General features: G+C 40.9%; 1 protein-coding gene across 2 annotated transcripts in view; it reads right to left on the reverse strand.

The window, feature by feature from the left end:
- Positions 1-5034: 5034 nt before the first annotated feature.
- Positions 5035-24080, reverse strand: part of NLGN3 (neuroligin 3) — a 174294-nt gene continuing 155248 nt past the window's right edge. For both annotated transcript variants that reach the window (XM_040405436.1, XM_040405437.1), the window contains 4 exons: positions 16186-16335; positions 13137-13322; positions 10253-11042; positions 5035-7685 (listed from right to left, as the gene is read on the reverse strand). In XM_040405436.1, coding sequence (XP_040261370.1) covers positions 6839-7685; positions 10253-11042; positions 13137-13322; positions 16186-16335 — 1973 coding nt within the window. In that variant the 3' untranslated portion in view covers positions 5035-6838. The remainder of the gene's footprint in view (positions 7686-10252; positions 11043-13136; positions 13323-16185; positions 16336-24080) is intronic.

Here is a 24080-nt window from a genome sequence, read left to right on the forward strand (position 1 = left end):
TAAGTAAAAATTACGCCAAAGAGGAGTGCACAAAAGAGATCCCTTTATCCGCATCCATCTTCTAATAGTGGTCCAAGATCTGGGGAATAACTTTCCAGTCACTCTGTATTCTTGCTCAACATTAATTAAATCGCCCAGATTCCAGCAGGGTAAGTTTATTATCAAATGGGGATTGTTTCACCACAGTCTTACACAGAGCACTTATCTCCCATTCACAATACCTCTAATCAACGTAAAACTCGAGGTAAGACTACCATTAAGATTCAGCTTCGCGATAGGGGAGTTGTACAGAAGCCTTACCATACTTATGAATTTGGTACCAAATCCCATCCTTCCCAACACCCTCCATAGGAATTCCCACTTCACCCTATCGAATGCCTTAGAGGCGTCCAAAGACCGGATGGAGCGGGAATCCCCCCCGGATATCTGTATATTCACAAAAAGTCGATGAAGGTTGTGATGAGTACCTTTATTAGGGATAAACCCATTCTGGTCAGGGTGTACAATCGAGGAGATAACTCTAGAAAGCCTTGTGGCCAGCATCCTTGCTAAGAGCTTAACATCGGTATTCAGGAGCGATATCGGTCTATATGACCCCATATCTAAGGGATCCTTCCCCTTTTTCAATATTAATACAATTACAGCTTCTGTCATTGACTCAGGTAAAATAACATCCTCCAATGACTCACCAATTACCTTAAAAAAAGTGGAACAATAACCTCACCGAAGAATTTCCCAAAAAGGCTTTTATTGCGGCCTCTAACTCCTGAAGTGTAAATTCTACTTCAAGGGATTCCCTCTGTGCTTCAATACATATTAACATAGTACATAAGGCCGAAAAAAGACATTTGTCCATCCAGTTCGGCCTGTCATCCTGCAAGTTGATCCAGAGGAAGGCAAAAAAAAAAACTCTGAGGTAGAAGCCAATTTTCCCCACTTTAGGGGAATAAAGAATTCCTTCCCGACTCCAATCAGGCAATCAGAATAACTTCCTGGATCAACGAACCCTCTCTAGTAGCTATAGCCTGTAATATTATTACACTCCAGAAATACATCCAGGCCCCTCTTGAATTCCTTTATTGTACTCACCATCACCACCTCCTCAGGCAGAGAGTTCCATAGTCTCACTGCTCTTACCGTAAAGAATCCTCTTCTATGTTTGTGTACAAACCTTCTTTCCTTCAGACACAGAGGATGTCCCCTGATCACAGTCACAGTCCTGGGGATAAATAGATGATGGGATAGATCTCTGTACTGACCCCTGATATATTTATACATAGTAATTAGATCTCCCCTCAGTCGTCTTTTTTCTAAAGTGAATAACCCTAATTTTGATAATCTTTCAGGGTACTGTAGTTGCTCCATTCCAGTTATTACTTTAGTTGCCCTCCTCTGGACCCTCTCCAGCACTGCTATGTCTGCCTTGTTCACAGGAGCCCAGAACTGTACACAGTACTCCATGTGTGGTCTGACTAGCGATTTGTAAAGTGGTAGGACTATGTTCTTATCACGGGCATCTATGCCCCTTTTGATGCAAACCATTATCTTATTGGCCTTGGCAGCAGCTGCCTGACACTGGTTTTTGCAGCTTAGTTTGCTGTTTATTAAAATACCTAGATCCTTTTCCATGTCAGTGTTACCGAGTGTTTTACCATTTAGTATGTACGGGTGACTTGCATTATTCATTCCCATGTGCATAACTTTACATTTGTCAGTGTTAAACCTCATCTGCCACTTATCTGCCCAAGCCTTCAATCTATACAGATCCCTCTGTAGTAGTATACTGTCCTCTTCAGTGTTAATTACTTTACACAGTTTAGTGTCATCTGCGAAAATTGATATTTTACTATGCAAGCCTTCTACAAGATCATTAATAAATATATTAAAGAGAATAGGCCCAATACTGACCCCTGAGGTACCCCACTAGTAACAGTGGCCCAATAAGAACCGGAAAAGTGATGGAGTCCAAATATACATCCATCATTTCATCCGGAGTATTGTTGCTAGTTTTGTATATTTCTGCAAAGTGTTTTAAAAAAGCTCCCTTTATTTTATCTTGGTTATCAATAATTATACCCTCAACTGAACGAATCCTAAGTATTTCATTTTTTTGGTCCTGATTAGATATCACCTTAGCTAGAAATATTCCCGGACGACCGGATTCACAGAATTATTTTTGTCCCTTGAAGAAGAGTCTCTGCTGGACCTTATCAAGGAGGAATTCAGAGTACTCCTGACTTGTATTTTGCATCACCCTTCTATTCTCCTCAGTTTTTTTTCCTGGAGAACTGATTCACGCCACGCAGCTGTTTTTAAAGCCCTCTCTTTCATCTCATACCCCCTATATTACTAGCAAATAGCCCCCTAAGAAAGGCCAATAACGCATCCCAAACCAGTTGGGTATTACCTGATTTATAATTAACATCCCAAAAGTACACCATCTCTTGTTTCAACCAATCATGGATGTCTATTACCGACAGCCAATGGGGATTTAGTCTCAAGGAAGGTACTACCCCCTGCCTATCACCAAGCATACAAAGTTCAAGGGTTACTGGCACATGGTCCAAGAACGACCTGGCTTCATATTTTATTCGTTTAATATATCACAAGTATTTTTCATTTGTTAAAGCCAGATCAATCCTGGACATGCAGTTCCCAGATTTAGACACGCAGGAATAAACCCTTCTCCCCCGTCCTAGAAAACTCCAAGCATCTACAAAGCCGGACTCTTGACAGAATCATGCCAAGGGAGACCACTGGTTAAATACAGAACAATTAGTGTCTCCACTCGTAGAAGTCCGGTCTGTTTTGGGATTGATCACACAGTTAAAATCCCCATTTACCAGAGTAAGGCAATCTGTCCGTTGTTCCATAAACAATAATAAGCATTTAGGTACATGAAAAGAGAAAGGGGGACGAATATAAATAAAATCTAGAATACATGATATTCCAACAAGTTTCCCATAAAGAAAAACAAGTCTCTCCTGCTTATCAATAGAGGACGCCTCGAAGACAAAATCGATCTTCTTATGTATAAACACCGTCACTCCTCTAGAGTGGCTGGTGAAAGTTGAATGAAATGCCTGCGAGACCGATCCTCTATTAATCCGCATCACAGCCATCACAGCCTTTTCAGTAAAATGGGTTTTTAATAAACGGACAACTGCTGGTAGATGTCTCTGAATTAAATCAAACACAGCCTGTCTTTTTAGCTTATCCCCAAGTCCCTGTACATTCCAGGTGAGAATTGTTACCGACATATAATCAGCAAATTAAATTCACAAAAAAAAATAATGGAACCTTGACCCCCCACTTACCCATCCTGAGAGATGCATCACAACCCACCCGAAACACCCCAATCCCCATGATCCACCGTTAACAAGAAGCAGACCTCTCTACTCAAACCATCCCTCCCCACTGAACCCGCCTCCGCGAAAGGACAAAAAGAAGAAAACAAAAAGAATACACCACTACTTAAACATTATTACGGTCTAGCCAGTCCGTGACAAGGGCCAGAGTATCAAAAAAGTGGGTTACTCCATTAAACTATTATCCAAAATTTAGCTGGATACAAAAAAGAATACAGTACTTAATGTCTTTGCCCTGTAGACTTTTTTTAACAGCTAAAAAACGGCGTCTCTTATCTTGAATCTCTTTCGAGGAAATCCGGAAAAAATGACAGTTTACTACTATTATATAGAATAGGGGAACACTCCCTGGCCCTCTTTGAAATCATGTCTCTATCCCGGGAAACAAGAATCTTTGCCAGGAGTGCCTGTGGCTGTCTTCCAGGAATTGATTTACCTCCGGGAATCTGATGGGCTCTCTCCACTAAGAATAAAGGCGAGAAGTGTTCCTTTCCAAAATTCTCAAGAATTAAAGACTGTATTATTCCAACAGGGTTTCATTCCTCTGCACCCTCAGGTAGCCCCAAGATTCTCACATTGGATTGTCTCGACCTGTCTTCTATGCTCCCAGCATTAATTATTCCTAAGGGCATCAGATCATTATGAACCCAGCTAGCAGCCGTGAGGAGGGCTCGGGTGGCCCCCCAGGCATCAGCCCACCGGGAAATTTCCCTGTAGGGTCTATGGCCAGTTTGCCCAGGGACTGCAGCAGTCAGCTTTCCTGACATGCTTGGTTTAGTAAATACGGGTATTTCACATAATATAACAATTCTAAGGATCCTTTGTTAGAAGTCTGTTGTTTTATTCCTTATCATCATGACAACCGCATTTAGTGTTGATAAAGAATTCTTGTTTTCATTTCTCCATATACTCCACCACTCTTGTCCTTAGGCTTTGTCTGCAATTGTAGTTCAGTCACATTCAAATGAATGGGACTGAGCTGCAGTACTGGACATGGCCCATACCATGGCTCCACACACCAACCTTTAATAGACTCTGGCTACAAAACACAAATAGTAGAGTACTGTTTGCAGCACATGGCATTATTGGGAGGCTCATAAAATTGGAATTTGAAGTCTAAGTTCAATGACAAAATAACACGTGAATTATAAAACGTTACAACAGTATAATATACAGTATACTATACATACAATAGAATTGCAGTCATTATACTGTTCGATGCTCCCTTTTGCTCCACATTATGTCCTCCTGTCTGTATCTGTCAATAAAATAGCAACACTTCCTGTCTTAGTGACCAGAGTCTACTTACCCGTCATGGTCACAGACAATAGCGCCTGGGAGAGAACAGGGTAGAAATACCAACGTGCTTCATAGGAACACCCACAAACAGCTGGATTTCTGAACCTGCAAAAACTAACTTGTCACAGACTATTGCTAAACTTGGCTTACAAGTTACACGACAGAAAAGATGCAATTTACTACAAAATAAAGACAAAAACAGTTTGATAAATCATGGCCCTGATGTTATGGAGATCAATATGACCCCAGAGTTCACTTACCTGAAATGTACCACTCAAGAGATTTCCTCTTTAGGCAGTACTCCAACTGCTACAGCGGCTGAAGTATCTTACCCCAGCTGGCTTATCACAGTGCGGGTCTGTGGATCAGACTGTAAGGATATTTTTGGATATTCTTCATTTACCCTCAGAAATCTTGACTGAAGATAAACCTTTCCGCAGGTAACAAATTAATTGCCCAGCATATAAAAATATGAGTTTTCTTTATTTGGAATACGTTTTCTACTCTCCTGTGATACAGTATAAATACATTCTATAAATACTGACCCCAGGTGCCCCTCTGTGTCACAAAAACTGTCACTTGAAGCCCATGGCATCCCTCCAGGTCACAAAACCCATGTCCAAAAAATCATGGCAAATGATAGAAAAGCTGAAAAGGCGTTGGTTCCCAGTTGGAGGAAGAAGTGGGAGGGGGAGCAAACATCTATGTGAGTATTCATATGTACAACAGTTTGTTAGTGTTCCTGTGTATGCCTATATATATGTATATACATATGTATATACGTACACACATACACAGGTATATACGCATACATATACCCACATACATGCACAAACAATTTGTTCTACACCCATTTACAAACATACCCAAGGAGGCAGAGGTGGGAAACTTTATGTATGAAATACATATTTTTATGTAAAAATAGTATAAGGTGTCTGCTGCCATGTCAGTCGATGTATACAGCCAACCTTTTAAAATCTCTGATACATATTAAGCTTGAAGCTCTAACTCGAAATCCAAACAGACAATATTCTGTACACATCTCTTCCAGTGGGATTTAAAACCCCTTATATATCGTCGTTCATAATACATAAAGTCAGGAGAAATCGCTTTACTTCTAGTCCCTGTTCACATCTATGAATAAAAGGTAATAAAGAGAATAACAAAATAAGTCTCATCTTAAAGTTTATACCCAAACTCAGAAAGACAGGCTATGTGACCAAACTAATGTGTCTCACTGGAGCTCTCACTGAAGAAAAGGTTGTAGAATTTGGCAACTAGATTGTTTCTCAAGTATCTGAAAATCAAAGTAAATATATCAATGCCAAAGGTTTAATTCAGTGGTAGGACATTCATGACCTACACAGCGAATGACTGGATACATTTGCTCGTAGTTCAATGGTAACTAGAGAGGATGGCTAAGCTGGGGATACAGACCAAGGACTTGAATTTTTTAAAGATGGCTGGCTTTCTATGTTTGGCACTGGGAGGATTAAGGTAGTATAAAAACTGGGTAGATTTTAAACCCCATTCCACAGCTGGTATGTGAATTTGGCACAGATCTGGGACAGGTGAGGGAGGGGAAAAAATTAGGCCAATGAACGTAGTTCCTTTAATTTGCAACTAACTGTATGTTCTTTCTACTTTTTTTAAACATTTTTTTTTATACATTTTATGTCGTACCTAGGCTAGTAAAGAAGACATTTCTTCTGCAGCAGCTTATCTATACCATTTTTCCAGTTTCAAAGCCAGTATAGCTTTATAGTACACTCAGATGACATTTACTTCTGGGAAGGGATAGGAAAATACATTAGGCTTGTCTCCCTCCTGCCTCTTCTTCACTCACAATCTCCTGCTTCTCTTTATACGTTTTCTTAGTTGCAGACCATATTCTTTAAGGTCAAATCCTTTTCTTTGCTAAGCTTCCTTAACTCTCGATGTGCCTCCACAAGGGTAAAAGCACTTTAGAAAACAAGAGCACAGAAGAAGTGTGTTCTTGACAGGTCTTGGCTGAACAGACCCTTTTCATCATCATAGAAGCAGAGCCCCACACTGGTCCCCCTTCATCTTTGGGGGTATGGAATGTGTCATTTCAACAACTTCTCCCTTGCCTCAGACACCTCATATAGATCTAATGTCCAAGCAAGGAGGAAGTGCAACATGGTGGGGTGCTATACTCTAGTGGTGGAGTGTGAGTGGGGGAGGCCAGTGCTGTTGAAGCCTGCAGAAAATGTGTTGTATGGATGAAGGCTTTGCAGTCCCACCAGAGAATTTGGAATCATGGTAATGGTGTTAGGTGTCATGAGTGGAATATCATCTGGAGAACGACGTAAAGTAAGTGTGTAGTCAGGGAGAGTGGCCATACGTAGATTATCATGGCTGGTGACCCCTCCTCCCTCACAATCAGGGTGTCCAGCATTTATCTGTAAAGAATTGATTTCCTCAGGAGGTAACGGGCTATGTGTTGGATCCCGCGTGGCTGAGCCACGCTGTGGACTAGGCTGCCGCTGTGTGTCTTGACGACGTTTATCATTACGGTAGTACAGTGCAGCAAAAGCCAGCACGTTGAGAAACAAAAGAGAGGCTCCCACTGCAATAGTGACACTAAGTTCAGTAGAATAGTCCCTTGGATCCTGTATCACAACCGGGTCCACTGGGTCCAGGTCTGGGTTCCATTTGGATGCTGGACCATTAAGTGTGGGAGAAATAGCTGGTCGTTTAGTATCCCAAACCTTGGGCCGGCGAGTGATATGTGAATTCTGGGTAGTGTCAGATGGTGGCACCTTGGTGGTAGTTGAAGTATAATGAAACATATCATGTAGATTGTATAGATGTGGAACCAGGTGTTTCCAAAATGCCACTTTGGTAGCACGGTAGTGATCACGTACACGTGGTTTTAAGCCAATGTGTAGATAGAGTTGATCCCGTGGACTGTATTTAGACCATGCTACTTCCTCAAAGCGGTTTGCTTTTGTGTGGATAAACTTGGTGTCTTGTGGGACAGGCTTGTTGGGGTCCCTAAAAAAGAAAATAAAGATGTTTTATAAAAAGTTATCTAAAACGTAACAGAAGGAAATGGGCACATTCTTAATTTTTTTGCCACTATTATGGTGTTACGCAGTTGCAAATTATGATGAATGCCATATTTGTTCTACAATTTGTGACTTTTTACCCTTCTCACCACATGTCAAAAGTGTTGAAAAAGTGGGTGGGGCATAGTGGAAGGGGGCATGGCCTAACAGCCTGGCAGATTCAGTATAATTTACACAAGAAACCAGCATAAATTGCACTTCATATTTGTTAGCTCATAGTTGGTGTGGATTTGATTTTGTTGAATGCAGACTACTAGAAGATGTGCTAAATTAATTAGGAGGCATGCCTCTTAATACATTTGGTACGTCTTGCTGCAATGGCCTTTTTACACTCGTATCAAATGCCAATCTTAGTGAATCTGCCTCAAAGTATAACTACAAACTTTTAACCTATATTATGATTTAAAAGGCATCTGTCAGCAGATTTGCACCTATGGAACTAGCTGACTTGTTGCATGTGCGCTTGGCAGCTGAAGTCATCTGTGTTGGTCCCATGTTCATAAGTGCCCGCATTGCTAAGAAAAATTATGTTTTAATATATGTAAATGAGCTTCTAGGAATAATGGGGGCATTGCTGTTACACCTAGAGGCGCTGCTCTCTCTGCAATTGCCATGCCCCCTGCACTTTAACTGACTGGGCCAGGCAGTGAAAATGTCATCACACCTGGCCCTCCATTTTTTTGCATATACTAAGGCCTCATGCACACGGCCGTTGTTGTGGTCCGCATCCGAGCCACTTTTTTTGCGGCTCGGGTGCGGACCCACTTACTTCAATGGGGCCGCAAAAGATGCGGCAGCACTCCGTGTGCTGTCCGCATCCGTTGCTACGTTCCGTGGCCCCGCAAAAAAAAATAGCATGTTCTATTCTTGTCTGTTTTGCGGACAAGAATAGGCGTTTCTACAATGGGCCGCCCATTCCGTTCCGCAAATTGCGGAAGGCACACGGGCGGCTTCCGTTTTTTGCGAATCCGCGGTTTGCAGACCGCAAAAAACGGAACGGTCGTGTGCATGAGGCCTAAAATTTTTCCCAGCAATGTGGGCACATATAAACATGGGAACAACACAGATGCCTTCAGCTGCCAAGCGCATATGCAACAGGCCAGCCAGTTTCATAGGTACAAATTTGCTGACAGACGTCCTTTAAAATACCCAAAATTATGTCAATTACACTGTCACTGAGACCGCCACCTGTTATACAAACCTCTATCTGCTCTCTGGAACCAATGGCGCAGATTTTAATGCCATGTCTATGACTAATTTTTATTTTATGACAAAAAAAAGTACAGAACATTGGGGGAATTCTTCAATGCTATAAGGCAGTTTTCTGGCATAATAGTCGAAAATATGTTTTTTTCTTTTTTGTTTTTACAAATCAGGTACCTTGACCATAATTTACGTCAGAAAACTGGCATATACTTTAACTAAAATCTGCACCCACTCATAGATGCCATAAATTTCAGTTTGTGGCACATGAAAAGCACAACATGTGACAAATTCTTGACCCCCACTATATGAGGGCTAATTTTTTGTGGGGCGATCTATAGTTTTTACTGATTTCATTTTGGAGTGTGTAAGACTTTTAGATCACTTTTTAATCTTTTTTTGAAGGTGGGCAACAAAAAAAATGCTGAATTGGTCATTTTGATTTCTCTTTCCATTACGGCGTTCATCGTACAGGGTAAATACATTTATATTTTAATAGTACAGGCGTTTTGGGACATGGTGCAAATAATCTTAGTTTTTTTTATTGTTTTTTTTATTATGGGGAAAGGGGGTGATTTGATTTTTTTATATTGATATTTTTCAGATTTTTAAAAAAAGCTTCCTTTTTTTTTTTTTTTAAGTCCCCTTATGGCACTTGGATACGTGATCTTCAGAGCACTTCTCCTATACACTACAATGGATTATCACTGCAGCAGTTTGTAGGAGATTTGCCATGTTACTTTGGAGCCCTGCCCCTTGAAGGCCTCCATAAGAACTACAGCTGTAATAGTCTCAGACTCTTCAAAGAGACTGAGGCAGTTACACTAAAGGAACAGCTGCCCAGATCTCTTCGAGGGGAAACAGTTTGGGCACTGAGAATAGAAGAGTGTTTGGGCATAAGGAGCACAGCGCTCCGGGAAAGAAGCCTCAAATGCCATGGTCACAACTGATCACAGCATCTGAGGAGATAAGTGTGTGTGATTGGCGTTATCGCCAATCACAGACATTGCCTCCAGTAGTCTGCTGTTTGAAACAGCATAAATACGGCGGCTATGATGACCGATCCACTCTGGAGCGACACCATGTTTGAAGACCCTACCACCGACATATATTTGTAGTGGTTGAAGTGGTTATAATTAATGTAAAGGAAAAATGGAGCAGCTGGCCATAGCAACCACTCAGGTTTAGTGTCTAAATAAAAGCTAGTGGTAACAGTTCCCTTCCCTTAGTTTGTAGACCACAAATCTATTCTTTGTTAAAGATATAAGAACCGCTGCTCTATTTTCTTACCCTGTTTTGGCAAAGTTGGTCCAGTAAGTCATGACCACAGCACTTAACATCACATCATTCTTGGAAAAATTGCAGGGAAACAAATCTGTTGGACCCACCATAGGGACACCAAACACATAGGGCACCTCATCTCCATGGGCTGCATCAGACCATGCTGGCTTCATCAGGCTCTGGCAGTGATGATAGAAGGCATAAAAATAAGTTGGAGAGCCATAACGGGCATGTAAATCAGCAGTCACTACAGATGGCTCTACCCACTGGTGGTCAGTGAACAAAGCAACTAATGTCTTTCGACGAGTCTCGGGATTGTCTCGGTCAGCCCAATCAGTATACATGAACTTGATGGTCTCACGCAGTGTATCTTTGCCTTCTGGGTATCCATATAGGTTATCCACAAAGTTTGAAACCGAGTAATCAAAATCACTCCCAGAAACGCCATCTTCTGCATCCACCACATTCTCAACAAACTTGAGTCCTTCACCTTGGTTGACCCCTAGCATTATATCATAGTTGAGAAATTCTCCTTGTTCCATGAGAATCTCAGGGTCATCTGGAATTACATCTCCATCAATAACTGGACCAAAGGCTACATGATAGCGGGCTGGTTGGATATCTTGCTCCACCAACTCTTTGGCATTTTTCTGGCGGAGGCAGTCAACCATATCCACAGTGTCTAGCACATTACATCCCACTTTCTCGGCAAGCAATCGTGTATACTTTACGGGTTGGTAGTTAACTGCCCAGCTGGAAAGAGCTGAACCACTCTGTATGATAGCTCTCTGGAACAGACCTGTTAAGAGACCAGATAAACTTATGAAGCAATTTGTATTTAACACTGCACAACATCCATTCAAAGTATGTAGCTTTCCATTTTATTGTACTGTGCACCTCTATATCCATCTACAATTACTGATATAACCTCAATACAGTATACAGTACAGCATACAGTACTGTCTTTGAAGTGGGTGTTTCTGGTTTTCATCTCAGCATCAGACACTGTAATGCAGAAAGACAGACACAGATATAAAGAGATCAGCAGCCCAACTTCCTGCCCAGCTGGTCTCAGTGTGTGCCAGGGAAGAAACACAGCACAAGGGGATCTTTCTAAAAAGGGGAGATGGAGAAAAAAGGAATCAGTGGAAAGAGTGAAGAGGAAAGGGGAGAGAATTTGAAAATAGGGAGTACAAAAATAAAAAAAATGGCAGATATGATATTGCTCATCGCAGGAAGATTGCATTTAACTAGAAGTCCAAATCACTGAGAATAGATAGTCCTGGGTTGCAAATATATATAAATATCCTCACTGAAAATACTAAACCTCTAAAACGTAAAATCGATTAAAGGGAATTTCTGGTAATAATCATATTTTTATCAAGTGCCTGCAGCATGCCCCCTGAAGATTCATACTAACCATCTCTGTGCCTCTCTGGTGCACTGCCCCCACTGTCTCCATCTGCTGGTCCCTGCGCAGCATACATCCGGCTTTCCATGGACATGGCCACATGCACTGCTCCAGCCAATGTCTGGCTTCAGCGGTGAAGTGGCCGCAGGCAGCACTTGACCGCTGAAGCCAGTCATTGGCTAGAGCAGTGCGTGTGACCATGGCTGATGTAAACAGAGTGGGACGGATGTATGGAGACAGCGGAAGCATTGTGGAGGACCAGAGTGGTGTGGAGCAGGTAAGTATGATTCTTATGTTTCAGGGGGCATGCTGCAGGTGCTTGATAAAAAAAATATTATTACCAGAAAACCTTTTTAAGGTATTTAAAAATAAATCCCGATAAGGTTAAAAATATAAAAAAAATTATAAGTTAGCAATTTCCATTCTTCTGCTCCAATAGAGGAGAAGAACAATGTAAATAACGGAAATGCTGGATTCGGCACATAACTGAAATGAATAAGCCACATGGACCCCAATGACAAAAATGTCCACTTTTTAGCGGAAAATAAGTCTTGTGTGTAGGACTTTTTTGTCCGCTCTTTTTGGCGGAATGTGCAACGGACGCCCCGAACAGAGCTTCCAATGTCCAGAAATGTACAGCCCTAACTGGTTAATAAATTTAAGGAACACTCTGAGCATAACTGATACACTGTATAATGCCTTCTGCAGGAGCTAAGGGGTCGTAGATTTGTTTTTCCTTGAATCCTTGTCAATTTTGCCTAGAGAGTTCCTATCAAGGGGTTGTACAGTATGAATTAAACATGGCTAATTTCTTCAAAAACAGCATAACACTTGGCCACAGGCTATGTGTGGCACTGCAGTTCAACCCATTTACTTCAATAAAGTTGTGCTGCAATACTCGGTACAGCCCATGAATATGAGTATAGCACTTTTACTGGAAGAAAGCCACCCCGTTTTTTCAACTCTGTACAGCCCCCTAAACATGGGGTACAGGAGGAAAGTAAAAATAGGATGGCACAAAAATGTAGAATGTAAGTAATGTAAAATGAAAGTAAGAGGTAAGGAAAACTTAAAGGGGTTGTCTCATAGGGGTCATTTATGGCATATCGCTAGGATATGCCATAAATGTCAAGATAGGTGTGGGTCCCACATCTCAAGAACGGGGCCCTGACAACCCCTTTAAATATGGAATAGTATACAAAATAAAAGGCTGCTCTTTTTTCTCATTTCAGTACCTTAAAAGTTGGCCCAAACAGGGACATCTGCTGATGGAATCATGGAATAATGTCAGGTGATCCAAAGACCTTCAATGTTGTGGAACAGACATACAGACATGGAGTTACACTGTGTAATCATGAAACAATGATATAGTGTGATGGTTACTGGATGGTGGAGTAAACAGGAGACACAAATAATAACTGTACAACTATAAAATCATCACACTGCAATCCTGCTACGAACAGCACCACAAGTTAAATATACCTTCAGAGTGATGAGAAAGGGTGAGGAGACTGACACAAGAGGCTCCAATGCCTGAGCCAAACACCGTGATCCTGCGAGGGTCACCTCCAAAAAATGCCACATTTTCGCTCACCCAACGGAGTGCCTGAATTTGATCAAGAAGTCCATAATTTCCTTTAGCTGCTTGATCTCCAGTACTTAAGAATCCTATGAAGATAAATACATTGTGGCTATTGAATGACGGAACTCTTGCTTACGTGCAGATGCTGAAAACCTAAGTTTGTAATCACACATGCTGTTTCTGCCTTACATAAAAGTCAGTGAGCAAATCAGCCTGGCCACCACTGAAACTAATACAGTGGTCCCTCAACTTACAATATTAATTGGTTCCAGGACGACCATTGTATGTTGAAATCATTGTAACGTGCGTCAATAATTCTAAGAAAAACTGGTAATTGGTTCCAAAGCTCCAAAACATCATTGCATAATTGAATATGAAGATTTAACGGGATCCTGTCACCATGAATATTCAGTTTAATCTACCTGCAGCATATTATAGAGGAGGAGGAGCTGAGCAGATTGATATATTGTTTTATTGGAAAATATTCAGTAAAACTTGTCATTTCTACTGATTCTGAGCTCTGAAGTCACGGAGGAGGTCCTATCAGTGACTGACAGCTATCTCTGTATACACAGTCCTAGAGGGATGGCTGTCCATTACTGATAGGACGGCCTCCTGGAATTCAAAGCTCAGAATCAGTAGAAATTAAGAAAGCATGAATTACATGTTTTGCAGAATACACTGCATTTTCATGGTGACAGGTTCCCTTTAAGAAAAATAAGCAGATAACTAAGACAGATATCGCAAGGCCTGTTTCACACAAGCACACGTGCAATCCGGAAATCACGCTCCGTGTGAGAGCATGACCCTCCATTCTGGACACTGCTCGTCTTGCAGGAGCGCAGCATTATACTGATTTATAATGCTGTGTGCCTCTGCATGACCTTACTTCTACAGAATTATACTGACAGCTTTATGTCACTATGATTATGTAGCAATAAGGTCATGCAGAGGCACACAGCATTATAAATTAGTATACTGCTGCGCTCCTGCAAGACGAGCAGTGTCCAGAACAGAGGATCACGCTCACACAGTCAGGAATAGATGTTGGAAGCTGTATGTGCAAATCACTTTCTGTAATGAGGAAAGAAGCATCCTCAGGGTCCTGAACAGTACAAACATGTACCAGAAAATAAAAATGGAGCCGTCCTCACCTGGTGTCCAAAGGAGCAGCTCATCCTGGTACAGGCAGAGGGCAGTACATGACTGTACTGTACTGCGCTGTATTGTAAAAAGGAAATCATCCACAGCCAATGCAGGGGTTTTACCAGTGAATGGCTATGTTTCTTAGCTGGATCTGAGTCATTGTATATTGAGTCTGGTTTCAACATACAATGGCCCAGGAAAGACCATTGTAAGTTGCAAATATTGTATCATGAGGCCTTTATATAATGATGGACCACTGTACATTATAACAGTCTGGTTGTAAACCATCATGTTTCCATTAAATTATTCACCTCTTAATAGTATTGAGCTAATCTAGGCCTGATAAGGATATATTCACACACTGCATACGGGCTACAAAACTTTATGCACCTAAAAATTCTGTTCCATACATCTGAATGAGGCTGTTTCTGCAGCATGTGCATGCCATTTTTATAAACCTCCTATATATGTAAGGGACTGATTTTTTAAGTTGCATATCTGTTGCATGTAAACATACCCTATTTCCACAGATCACAAGATTTATCACATGACTGCTGTGACTAACACAGGAAATGTTGTGTATTCAGCAATTCTTGGCTGACATAGTGACAACCATATCTCCCTTCATTGTGGGGATTTCAGCTGTCTAGGGCATGAGCCCTACTAGCAACTGCAAAATTAAATAGCAGTAGGCAGTTAACAAAAAGCATATAGGGAGTCATTTATTAAGCTGAAATATGCCTATATTAAGCGTATTTCAGGCGCAGATTGCGGCGCAACAGCTAGTTGCGCTGCGATCTGTGACTTCTCCCTGCTCACGCCAGGTCTAAAAAAGTGGGCATGGTGTGGGCGGGGAAAGACCAGCAGGCCCATCTCATTTACCATTTTCTATGCCTGTTTTAGGCTACTTTCACACTTGCGGCAGTGTGATCCGGCGGGGTAGCATGCTGCGGTTTTCTCTTTTGCCTGATCAGTCAAAACGACTGAACTGAAGACATCCTGATGCAAACTGAACGGATTACTCTCCATTCAGAATGCATGGGGATAAAACTGATCAGTTCTCTTCCGATATAGAGCCCCTGTGACAGAACTCTATGCCGGAAAAGAAAAACGCAAGTGTGAAAGTACCCTTAGGCATAGAAAAAGGTCTAAATGTAAGACAGCTAGTAAGCTGTCTTACATTTAGAACTGGAGGAAGAGCCGACGAAATTATGAAGAGGGCAGTGCCTCTTTATAACTTCGGAAGGAACGCCGGTCTTAATAAATCTGCACCATACAATTTTGGATGAAATAAAAGAAATGCGTCAGTAATATAAACAGGTAGTAACACTTTGCAAAACAGAGACATATAGGTAGCAGTCAATATCAGCTATAATTTTTGCAGCAGGGTATGCTGTATAAAAGACATAATTAGAATTTGAGCACTGTACAGAAAGCCTAAACTTGACACCATGACACCTTACAACTTTCTTATATACAAAATAGCATGTAATTTGGAAAAACCTGAGAGGGAAGTAATGAAGAAGCTAGGAGGGGGTAGTAAATTAATGAAATGAGCTCCCCATTGCTAACTCATAATTTTAATATTAAATGCTTCAAGGAACCCATTATCTTTGATGGTGCCCTGAGGATGACAAATAAATGGACTTATTAATAATTGTATTTTACTCAACAATTACATATGCATAAAGCCAAAGGCATACATGGAAAGTAGGCAGAGACACAAGTAAATAATAGAAGGTAAATAAATGATACAGAGAGGGAATGAATATTAGATGAATATATATTAAAATAGTCACCAACCAAGAACTCCCACGCGATAGTTTAATGTGATGACTATCACATTGCCATAGCTGGCCAGTACACTTCCATCAATCATATTTCCACTGCCCTCCATGTATGATCCACCATGGATGTACACCATGACTGGTTTGGCCCCTGAGTCCCGGATATCTATAAAGGAAGAAATACAAAAATAATGGTGCTCAAAACAAGTCACTGTTTTAGTACAATAAATCTCCTATGTCAGGTTCACTGACGCATTCATTCAAAGATACGAGGAACACATAAACGGGGAATGTCGTAGAAACCACCAGTCCAACACACACAAGGGAGTCACCTCCTGCAGCTCTACCATCGCCTTCCACAGCATTGAATGCAGAAGCAAATAAATCATGCATTTCATGCCAAAGACTAAACAAGCACTTTCTCAGGACTGTGACCATTAGGATATCTGACGATTGTGAGATTGACAGCAGTTTAGTAGGATAAGCACAGTCCTGTGAAAGAAGATCACAACAAGGTTGCGAAATGAATTCCCCAGTAAGAAACATGGCACTGCCCTATTTACAGGAGAAAGCCAAGACATCAAGCAAGGAATATGGATATATTAACAAGAACAGACAAGAGAAAAGCACGTTTTTACAGCAGAGAGTGTTTCACCGAAGCTCAATCTAAAGAGGATATATGTAATGTTAACAAGAAATAAAGGGTCAAATAACGTAATGAGGAATATTAAATAACCCAAAATGTAATACTCATGTTCCTCACTCACAAGGATCACAACCAAAAATAATGATTTGGTAATCAGAAATGAATACAAAAGAACAAGAGGGTGTGCAAATCATAGGTTCAATGTATTGTTTCTCCCTAGACCTATTCATCACCAGCTCTGCAAACGGATTCTTAACAGAATGCTGCATAACTCGTAACCACATGAGACATAGTACTGCCCCTCACCCAGTGCATTGGCTATTGTAACCTATGCTTCAGTGCTCAAACATGTAATAACCGTGAAAGCTTACCAAGGCAAAGAAATTTCTAAATGGAACTGAAAAAATGCTAGAAAGACCAGGTGCAAATCTGACTTGACAAATGGACTGAGTAAAAATAGAAACAGGGAATCATGGAGGAATTGGGGGAGATGTGAAGTTTAAGAGATGAGCAGTGCATAAAACATGGACATGAATACCCTGCTGACATATTTTTCTAATGGATGGGAGGAAGGAAGGGGTGATGGAAGGAAAGTATGATGATAACAAGTTCCATGCATCAGCCTCAGCCAGCAAATACCTCCTTCCTCGTCTTCGTCATTATCCGATACCTCTTCCCCCTGTTTCTTAGCGCTGGGTCCTGAGCAGAGCAGGAGACCGAGCCGAACAAACAGAAACAAACAAGAGAATTCAAGAGATAACAGGTCTAGAGCGTAAATAATATAAGCTCTTACCCTGGTATTGAAGGACAGCTCTCAAAATGAGGGGTTCATTTACACAGACAGGTCAGCTTTTACACTAAAGTGCCCTCAGGGGTGGGTTCTGCCCAAACTACAAAGGGCCATTTATTGGGCAGGGGAATAGTGTTGATATCAAGTAATTATTTTATGTAACATAGTGTACAAGAATTGGAATGTCCTGCACTGATATGGGAGGTATCTAAACTGTACAGTATCTTATGTGCAACAGTTCCCAAAGACAGTTGTTTTACAAATATCTTACTCGTTTTAATGGTTCCATCAGACATGTCAAAGATAAAAAATTAGCATTCTTTATTTAATCGAAATACATCAAGATCAATTTTATAATGCAAGGGTAATATGTACTCTATTTTAAAAGGTGTGCGTATGGTGTGCCATGGAGGTAAAGAAAATTATTATGCTTTCTTGTTAATGGAACAAAATTCTCTTTTTAAAGGTTGCATGGAGACACTAGTAGTAATTGCCATGCTGTTTTATCTTGAGTTAATGGACAAATAATAATCACTATTATTATTACTATATATAATATATTAAATGCAAATGCACACTTGGTAATTCTAAAAATACCAACCATATATTTGCAGATTACCTAGATTGTAGTCTCTCTAGAAGGCCACTGCGCCTCCATCGTTTGGTTATGAATAACTCCATGCTAAAGCTACAGTAAATTTCATATGCAAGTTGCTCAAAAAGCCACTACTCCTGTGGAAGGTTAGGCAAAGGAAGGTTGCTTGTTGGACAGAATTTTATGTTTATGCCTGGATGTTAGGTGCGTGGTAAAGACTAGGTGCTATGAATGGGGTCATATACTGCACATGCTGCCTGGTATATTGCTTAGTGTTCAGGTGTATATTTGTGTGGTACCTCCGACATACAATTTATGGTCAATGCTGGATCGTTGGTAGGAAGTAATGCGGTCATTTATCAAACTGGTGTAAAGGAAAACTGACTTAGTTGGCCATAGCAACCAGATTCCACCTTTTATTTTCCAAAGGACCTGTCAAAAATGAAAGGTGGAATCTGATTGGTTGCTATGGGAAACTAAGCAAGTTATACTTTACACCAGTTTGATAAATGACCCCATAAATGTGTAGTCATTTCATGGATAAGGGCATAGGAAGAATTTACAGTGATAGGGGAGTAGGTTGAAGAAGGGATATCAAAGAAGAAATACTATATGCACCTCTGTTTTACTTCAAAGTAGTCCCCAACAATAATTTACAAGAACCATAATAATATAGTAAATACAAAAAAAAATGTAATGCAGCAAGAGGTACTGCAGTGAACGGTAACACCCCCACACTCAAAATTTAGGTTCTTAAATAGACCACTTTCTATTTTGGGAAGTGAAGCGCAACAAGAAAAGCTGAGAAACACAGCTCTACATGTTTTTCAGACCAATTGCAAATTTTATATAGGAGTGACAATGTGTTTGCTATACAGATTTATAGCAGATGTAGCAGCCTTACCGGTGCATAAAAATATATGTACCTCCTTGTTGGTATGGTTTATATATGCTTGTTCAACAAAACACCTATGAATAGCAATCTTCAACATAAAGACAGGCAAACAAAAGGACACACAAGGACACACACTGACATGTCTAGAACTAAACGTTAGTCAATGAATGGTAAAAACACCTATGCTGGCCATAAATGGTCCGATTAGACAACATGGGCAAATCTCCATCCCAAGAATACAAACCTTTCTTATGAGAAGGGAGGACTGGGCCACGAGCAATATCTATAGTTGATGTTTTTGGTGGCACAATGTGGCTGAAGAGACAGCTCTTGGTATATGGCTGCCACTACATTAGATAACTTTACACATCTTTATATTTTGACTAATGTTTCAAAGTTTAACAAGTATTAGTATCATATACTATAAAACTATTCTCTGAGCTAGAAAACAGCTGATGGTCCAGGAGCTGCATATTAAGGACAATTTATATGGCGCTGCTATCTTCAAGAAATGATCAGGCATGACTGTTCTTCACTAACATACAGAAGAGTGGATTTAGACGAGCAGAAAATCGTTACGATTAAACTCTAGCGATGGAAGATAAACAATTATCGTTTCATGTAAATTTTCAAACGATTGAGCGATCTGACCAAAAATCTGTGAAATTGTTAGTTCGAACAAGTACAATCGTCAGTTGTTGTTAATGAAATGCACGATAATAATTTCATTAAAATGCCAGTTGTCTGGTACAACGTTTGTGATCTGTATTTCTTCCACATTTATTTTGCCAAAAAGAAGAGAGTTATTGTTCCCTTTTTGCTTTGTCCAAGGGAGTTTTTAGTTAAAGCAACCCCCTGGATCAAGATCACATTAACTAGGGAATAAACACAGCACTTATATGGTGACCTCCCTTTCATCTTTTCAGCTGCAGATCTACCAATTCCTGAGCTGCTTTTCTGTCCTCCAAGATGGTTGAACCATTTCTCAGACTACCTGATACACAATGTGCAACAGTAGTCCAAGACACTTCCGACTTGTCCAGTCCTGCTCATGATTTGGCCAACACTGCTCACATGAGTAATGCTGACCAATCCAAGGGTAGCAGAAAGTGCCTTGTAATGCCAGAGTGCATCAGGTAGTCTGAAAAGTGGTGCGTCCATATTGGATGACAGAAAACAAGTCTACGAATCAGGGGATGTGCAGCTGATTTGCAAATGAAAAAGAGAGCACCATGTAAGTGTTCTGTTCGTTACACAATTCATGTGATTTTTTTTTTTCTTGAACCAGAGGATTGCTTTAGATAAAATACATGTATATGAAGTAAATGTCACTTAGAAATATGATTCTATAGAAGAGGCATAGTGTCTAGCTACTGACCCATCCTGGCTGAATTTCATGTACGCCCAGTTGATAGGGTAAAGTTGACCAACATTCTCCAGATTCTATATTTTTATGAAACGCCATGAAATCTAAAACACTGGAAAACTGAAAATCACAAAGAACCCCTAAACAAGTCATTTATATACGTGGAATATATTATGTTGCCAATCAACATCTGGGACAGTCAGAAGGGACTTTCACTACCATGTGGAAATATATGGGGATAGTGCTTAATCAGAGAAGGCCCTTATAGTTTAGATGTTTGTCAACTGCAACCAGAGCAGCAGAGGTGAAATTCAACTAACCCCAACCAGCAACAAACCAACCTAAGCTTCTGCCTCTTTTCCTCAAAACTATTATCCAAGCTCAGGAGAGGGAAGAAGGAAAGAGGAATAAAATTGATGCCTCCAGAAAAAAGCTGAAAAATAAATATTTATACACATATGATTAAAATTTAAACAGAACAGTATCAAGCAAGAGGAGAATATCATTTTTAGGCTTTTTTTTTTATTTACCGTTACTTTTCAGTAGAATCCACTTTTTACAATCCTTATTTATTTTGGTATGTTTCATTAGAATTTGCTAGTACTTTTAGCTCATCTTTTACTTCTCATCTTTAGTGTTCCCTTGTAAGGGCTCTCCGAGATCGTGAACCCCTTTTTATATAGGCAGGCAAGGCGCAGAGGTTACAAAAACACAGCACAAAGCTCATTTCTACTCCTCTTAAGGTCCCCATTGGACCAGTGTGAAGTGCCAACTACATGCACGTCACCACTCAATAGCCAATCAATAAACTAATTGATGTCAGTGGTCGCATGCTGTGCCTGCACACGTCACTGCTGAGGCCATTGACTGTCTGGCAGCACAGTGTGTAGACTAAGCATTACACTTCCGGTCCAGGGAGGACCCATAGTGCAGAAGAAGAGAGCTTGGTGCTGGAACCAGAGCGCCAGTGACAGGTGAGCTTTTTTAACTCTTGCACCCTGCCTCTGCCAATATGAATAGGAGTTCCTGGTCTTTGAGGACCTCTTAAAGCAGGTCCTCTATGAATACCCACATCCTACAGCATGGAAGTCACACAAAAAACTCATACGGTGTCATGAAAGGTATATGTGTGGTGTTCGAATTTACCCCTTTTCATATGGGCAGTCAGGGTGCAGGGGTTGAAAAAAACGTCACCTGTGAACAGTGCTCCCGTTCCAGCACAGAGCTTCTTTCTACTCCTCTTCCAGTCCCCTCTGGACCAGAAGTGTGACATGCACATCACTTTTTTTGGCCAATCAATATCCTCAGCGGTGTCAGGGGTCATGTGCAGTGGCTCTACACATCACTGCAGAGGTTACCGATTGGCTGGCAGTAGTGACATGTGTGTATACTGTACATTACACTTCCTTTACATTGAGGCGGACCAGTAGTGGAGGAGAAGAGAGCTGGGCACTGGAAAAGAGGTGCCAGTGACAGGTAAAGTTTTTTCTTTTAACCCTTGTACCCTGCTGATATGAATAGGGGTTCCGGAAATACCCCTTTAAGCAGGTCCCCTATGAATACCCATAGCCTAGAGTATGGCAGTCACATAAAGAAACTGATAGGGCAGTGATGGCAAACCTATGGCACGGGTGCCAGAGGCGGCACTCAGAGCCCTCTCTGTGGACACCTACACCCTGGAATAAGTCTATGGTGTACCAATATGCCTTAGACTTTTCCTGCCATTCATCAGCGCAGGGCGCACTATAAACAATGTAGGCAGGCTATTATGGCTAAATGATAAAGTACATGGAAGATATTCAAGGAAAAAACAAATGCAATAGCACTCTGCAACCAGCACTCCGCCCTGCCTCCATGCTGGATGTTGAATGAGGCATTGGTGTACATTTTGGCCAAAGCGTAATAAGCCACTCACCACGTCAAGGTCGCCTCTATGAGTGGTCCCTAACACTAGTTCCTACCTGTTTATGGGCCATGACAGCCACACAAAGTCCAGTGGCTTTGGCCAAAATGTACACCAATGCCTCATTCAACATCCAGCATGGAGGCAGGGCGGAGTGCTGGTTGCAGAGTGCTATTGCATTTGTGTTTTTTCCTTGAATATGTATTTCGCCATAGCGATGTGCACCTGCATATAGGGTTGTGCTGACTGAATCCCCCACATTTTTTCTACATGGAAGATATACTATATTGGACTGTAGTATTCAGGTTAAATTGCTGTATTGGCACTTTGCAATAAATAAGTGGGTTTTTGGGATTAGTTGGGGCACTTGGCCTCTAAAAGGTTCGCCTTCACTTTCATGAGTTGTTGAAAGAGGTATAGGTGTGGTATTAAAATGCATTACTACATTTAAGCACCTCTTCTTTCCAAATGAAGTAGTATTTATTCCCGCAAAATCTTTACAACTTTAATAAACTTATTACCGTATATTTGTAAGTTGAGTATGCTCATACAATAGATACAGCAGACAAACTTCTACGTATTAGGTAAAATGGATTGAAGTGTCCTTCGTTACAGTACAGATAGCAAATCTGCATTACAATATTCGGGCATATTTCAAACAGAGCTAATGATTGTAGTTTCCATAGCTGCAGATGAGAAACATGATGAGTACTTAGGTTGACATAATTTATGCTTCTCATGTTTAACTGCGCATTTATGTCTTGTAGTATATTACACATAGGAAATCTGCATGGGAAGCAGCATACACATGCATAAATATTTTTAAAGCACAAATTATGTAACATACACCCCATGTTTAACAAATGGATTACAAGTAATTTAACATGTTCAGTGTACTTGCATATATCTACGCTATTTACTGTATTTTTCACCTGGATTTAAACCGCTCATATTGCAAAGTCAATGTGAATTTAAAAGGCTTCTACGTGACCATACAAAATATGCTTTATCCATTTTGCAGGTGAAAAAAAGTCCACTGAAATCCATGGAGTGTGATCGAGATACAGATGCATCCATAACAGTGGCATAGCTAGAAATGACTGGGCCCCACAGCAAATTGTTTAATGGGTCCCCCTCCCCCAGTAATTTTTTCACAACCCCTTCCTTTCATGCCGCCCCCATTACTGTGGCTAGTATAGATCGCTCTCTCAGAGCAGGCCCGGCAGCTGTTCCATCCGTTTCCTACACTGTCTATACTGTCACTGTATATAAGTTCATTGTGTAATACTGTTGAGGGGGCCCTGACAAAATCTTTTAGTCCTACTCTTCCTGGATGGGCCCCCTTCTGGGTCAGGGCCCCGCTTCCCCTGCTTCCCCTATAGTTACTCCCCTGATCCATAAGATATCAGTAGTGCCTCCCTACTTCAAAGATTATTTATTATGTGGTTCATGCTTCTCACTGGAAGAAGGCTCATTAGCATTGTCATTGGAAAACTGATGCTAATTACGGATATCCTGTATATTACAAAGCTGAATGGAGGCATATGTAAATACTATAAGTGAATGGGCGAATTCAATGAACACAATATAAGACAAGCACCAATAAAGGGGTTGTGCAAGAAAACCTCTCACTTTACAAGACCTGTAAAGGGAAGATTACATACCTGCTTCCCGATGCTGGCTCCTCGCTTCTTGTCCTCCCATACTCCTCTGGGC

The sequence above is a fragment of the Bufo bufo genome, chromosome 8, assembly GCF_905171765.1.
Source record: "Bufo bufo chromosome 8, aBufBuf1.1, whole genome shotgun sequence".
NCBI lineage: Eukaryota > Metazoa > Chordata > Amphibia > Anura > Bufonidae > Bufo > Bufo bufo.